The sequence below is a fragment of the Arachis ipaensis genome, chromosome B09, assembly GCF_000816755.2.
Source record: "Arachis ipaensis cultivar K30076 chromosome B09, Araip1.1, whole genome shotgun sequence".
Lineage (NCBI taxonomy): Eukaryota > Viridiplantae > Streptophyta > Magnoliopsida > Fabales > Fabaceae > Arachis > Arachis ipaensis.
Genome location: NC_029793.2, coordinates 134,048,522 through 134,053,114, shown reverse-complemented (window position 1 = coordinate 134,053,114; position 4,593 = coordinate 134,048,522). Strand labels below are relative to the sequence as shown.

Below are 4,593 nucleotides of genomic sequence, written 5' to 3'. Positions count from 1 at the left end.
AATGTTAGCCCCATTTCAACCACATGCCTATGTTTCCTTTCTGCTAAGCTATTTTGCTGGTGTACATGCGGACTAGAAAACCTGTGACAAATTCCTCTTTCCTGCAATATCTTTGACAAACCAACATATTCAACCGCATTGTCACTTTAAACCATCTTTAATTTTGTGTTTAGTTGCAATTCAATCATTTGGTGAAAGTGATTAAAGACTGATTTAAGCTGAACTCAAGATTTAAAAAGATATATCCAAGTGAACTTTGAGAAAGCATCAATAAAATTCACAAAATACTAGTTTCTATTATTGTCAGATATGGGTGTTGGGACCCAAATATCTATGTATACAAGTTCTAATGGTTTTGTGTATATTGTTTGTGAAACAGGAAAGGGTAATTGATGCGATTTACCAATACAACAGGCTGGACATTCTAGTTTATTAGCTGTAAAAGAAAGATTACAAGTATTGAGGACTTTTGACATGACACTTTTGCTTGGGTGTCCCAATCTGGCATGCCAAAGAAGGAGATTATTCAAGCTTTTAAGAGAAGAAACATAGGTTGCTGGTGTGTGTGCAGTGGTGAACTTGACAAACTTATACAATCCCCTATCAACACTCCCTTGAAGAACCACTTCCTTGTTTTCTTGAGATTTAATGCAACATTTATTAGCATGAAATTCAAAGAAAACTTTGTTATCACAGCAGAATTTATGCACACACATCAAGTTCTTAGTAATCTCAGGTACATCCAACAATTTTCTCATCGAGAACAACCTAGAGCTCAAATCAAACTTAAAACACAAATTACCAACAAAATTGATTTGCAAATCTGTTCTATTGCCTATCACAACTTGCTCATCTCCTCCATACTCCTCCTTTTCCATCTGTTCATCATGTGTCATGTGATGCGTAGCACCTGAATCAGGGTACCAATTTGGATCCTGAATGGTTGCTGGAGTTGCCAGTACATTGCTATAATTGGCTGTGGGCTGAGATATCTGATTATTGTATCCTCCTTCATTGTACCCTGCATCATATTGATCCTCACCATACCTATATCAACACGTTTTTGCTGTGTGGCCTATTTTGTCAAACACTTGACATTGTGGCTTGTCAAATTGACTATAGCTTATTTCTTGATTGTAGCCTCTTGAATCCCCATAGTTTCTTGAGTCACTGTAATTTTCTCTTCCATACTACCCTCTTCCATAGCCAGAGGTAGGATGACTTTGTGTTGTTCTGCCTCCATTGTATTGTTCTTGCATCATTCTGCCACCTTCATATGAGCCTCTGCCTCCTCTGTACGGGCGGCCACCTCTGCCTCAAAAACCACCTCTAAATCCACCTCTTGACTGCTGATTTTGTCTAGGTTGAAAGTGCTGAGCTTAATTGGCTTGAACAAAGGTTTTTGGTCTCCGAAATCTTGCTAATATGCTTTCATGTGCTAAAAGTAAGGCTTCTAACTCTCCTACTGTTATGCCTTGGTATCTTGCTGTGGTTAGGACAGAGGTTATCAACGAGGAGTATTCTTCAGTCAAACCGTTCAAGCGCATTCACATGGTCACTTTCTTTTATAGTCTCTCCTACGGAAGCTAAAGCATCTATGGTTCATTTTATAGACAACACATAATCTGTAACAGAAGCACCAATTTGAATAGTGATCAGCTGGTTTTTCAGCTGCATTACCTTTTCCTTGATCTGAGGGGAGAAGTGATCTTCCAATCTCTTTCAAACTTGACATATATAGGTGCATCCAACCATTCTTGTTGTGAACGGTTTGCTCATTGAAGCTAACAACTATGACTTGAGGAGTGCATCTTGCCTCGTCCATTTCTAAAACTCAGGGTTCACTGTACCAGCTCCACCGTTCTCTGACACTAGAAACTGCAAGGGATTTCTTCTCCTGTAATGTGATTCAACATGTCATTTCCTTCAATTGTTGATTTTACTTGATCTTTCCACCGTAGATATTTTTCCTCATCCAATTTCATCGAGATTAGAGTTGCTGTAAATCCTTGTGCCATTATGACTGAGCTTCAATTGAGTCAGATTTGCCTTCTTGCATTTTCTTACGGAAGCAGTGACACCGTAGCTCTGATACCATGAAAGGTATAAAGAACCTAGGTTGAAGATTAAAGAACTAAAGAAGAAGAAGATTAGAGAGAAGAGAGAGGAAAGAAGGGAATGTAGAATATGTGATTGTGTATTATAAAAAGTGATCACTGTAGCAGTAAGAATTGCTAATTATAGTTGTAATTTAAGAACCGGTCACTAGAAGGTTCCAGCACTAACCAATTCTCTAAATGGCTTAACTAACTAGTGCAGCTAACTAACTTAATTGGACCACAGGGTTAACTAAAGCAGAGTTCACTGGTTACATTCTAACTAACTCAGCTGAATGCAGTTACTTAACCTTTAGGCACACCTATCATGTTGTATTAGATATTAACACGTATCAAATAACTGATTTAATTGAAAATTTTGATTTATTTTTTTAAGGATAGTTATTAATTTTTTTATTTAACCGAACCAATATCTTCAACGATGACGCCTTCCAACCCTTCGCGTGTCACTCTCTTCCAACCACGACGACACCGCGACCTCCGTTTCCCTCCCTGCTGTGACTTCCCTTTTGCGTCGCTACCGCGAAGCGGTGTCTTCCCTCCGAAATTCTTCTCGAGCGTCCCCATGGTCAATTGTACCTTGTGTGCCGCCGTGTCCTCCCCAACTGTTCTCTCTGCGTCACTGTTCCCTTCCGCATCCAATTCTGATCGTTACGTCACGACGCACACGGCTCCAAGCAACAACTCTCCCCGTGATGCGTGCGGCTCTCCATGCAGCACCTCTCGCCGCGACGCTGGACGCTCGACGTTGAACGCGTGTTGCCACCCACTCTTGATGACAGATCTTATAGCCACGCGTGCCAGACCGGTGGCCATGACGCCTCCACCGCAAACGCCACAACGCCACACGCATTTGGAGTAGAAGAAGGTCGGGGATCACGCCACGGCGACGCGCCACACACTATCAAATGAGGCTAGCCACTTGTCTGCCACCAACGACGCCGTGCTCCGCACAGAGGACAACGAGGAAGGGCACCGTTGTTGTTGGAGTCGTCGTCGTGTTCTTTTTGGTTTTGAATTATTTTGTGGGAGTCACTCAGTCAAAACGTTCTTTTTATAAAAAAATATTAATTTGGTCCGTTTAAAATTTTATTCATCAATTTTTCGGCCAAATCGATTTGTCCAATCTACTTATGATAGAAATAATATTATTTAATTGATTACATATGTTAAATTTTAATTATTATAAAATATATTTAAAAAAAAACGTTTTATCCATTTTTATCAAGTATCTCCCCTTTTTCTATTGGAAATACCAAAGTTCATATTGGTGAAAAGTTCAATTAAAAAAAAAAACTATAAAAACCTAATTAAAAATTTCACGCAAGTATAGGACCAAGTGTAATTAAACCTTTAAATAATCAACTATCCAACCACAAGTTGATTAGTGAAAGAGAAAGTATACATGGAACCGTACACGCAGTCACCCACAGACACAGTCGATACTGATACACACATATGGTCTGTTTCTTTATTTAAAAGTACTAGTTAGCGTAGACCAAATCATGCGGTTGCAATATCCATTGTTTTTCCATTGCTGCTGATGCTTGTTGTTGTCTTCAAGGTTGAAATGAAAGACCATGAACGGATGAGATGAATCTGACGACCGCCAACCGACGAAGCAGATGAAAACCCGAACTTGACCTTTTCCGGAAGCTTCGCCTTCAAATCAACAACATCAGCGATGGTATTAATATCGCCACTCTCATTGATCACAGCAACACTCAATGTCTTTGATGGAGAGTCATAGATCACAGTCACTTTCACCACCGACCCACTCACTCTTTTCCATTCCACAGTCTTGGACGAAACCAGAGTGTTTACATCGATTCCAACGTGTTGATAGGGTGGATCCTTGAACTCAGAGTTGGAGTAGGAATCAAATTCTACACCAACAAATTGACCGACGCCGTTAGAGCTTGCAACCCCTAAGGTGCCGCCAACTCCGCCGGACGGAATCTGCGTATCTTCCGGTGCGACGAAGAAAATAATACCGTCGGCCGCATTATAACCTTCCACATCCGTCAGCTGGAAAGAGAACGAGGTGACGAAGCTGGCAACATTGCCGGTGGCTTTGTCCCAAAGGCGCACCGGCGTGCTATACAGGACACGCCCGGCGCTATAGGAACTTTTGAGGTTGGTGAGTTGTACATTGCCGTCGGAATGAACGGTGGCGTCGCCTTGGAGATTTATTGCGGGGTTACCTTGGGCGAAAGAGTTGAAGTTGAAGGAAACTGTTTCAGTTTCGGATGCTGAGTTCACCTTCTTACTTGTTACTACAAGCAAGAGGAAGAAAGTAAGAAGAGCATAAAATGGTTTCATGGTGGGAGAGAGTTATTTGAGTGAGGATTTTCAATATTAAGTACTAGTGGTTTCGAATGGTTTTGATGATTGCCAGTGGGGGAAGTTCATGTATTTATACACCCACCAGAGGGAGAAAATGGCACCAAAATCAAACTAATCTTAATCTAAATAT

At 40.9% G+C, this 4,593-nt stretch overlaps 1 protein-coding gene across 1 annotated transcript; it reads right to left on the bottom strand.

Annotated features, from left to right (window-relative positions):
• LOC107618148 (galactose-binding lectin) lies at positions 3,448-4,516 on the bottom strand. Its single transcript, XM_016320106.2, has one exon. The coding sequence runs from the start codon at positions 4,437-4,439 to the stop codon at positions 3,621-3,623; it is 819 nt and encodes a 272-aa protein (XP_016175592.1). The 5' UTR covers positions 4,440-4,516; the 3' UTR covers positions 3,448-3,620.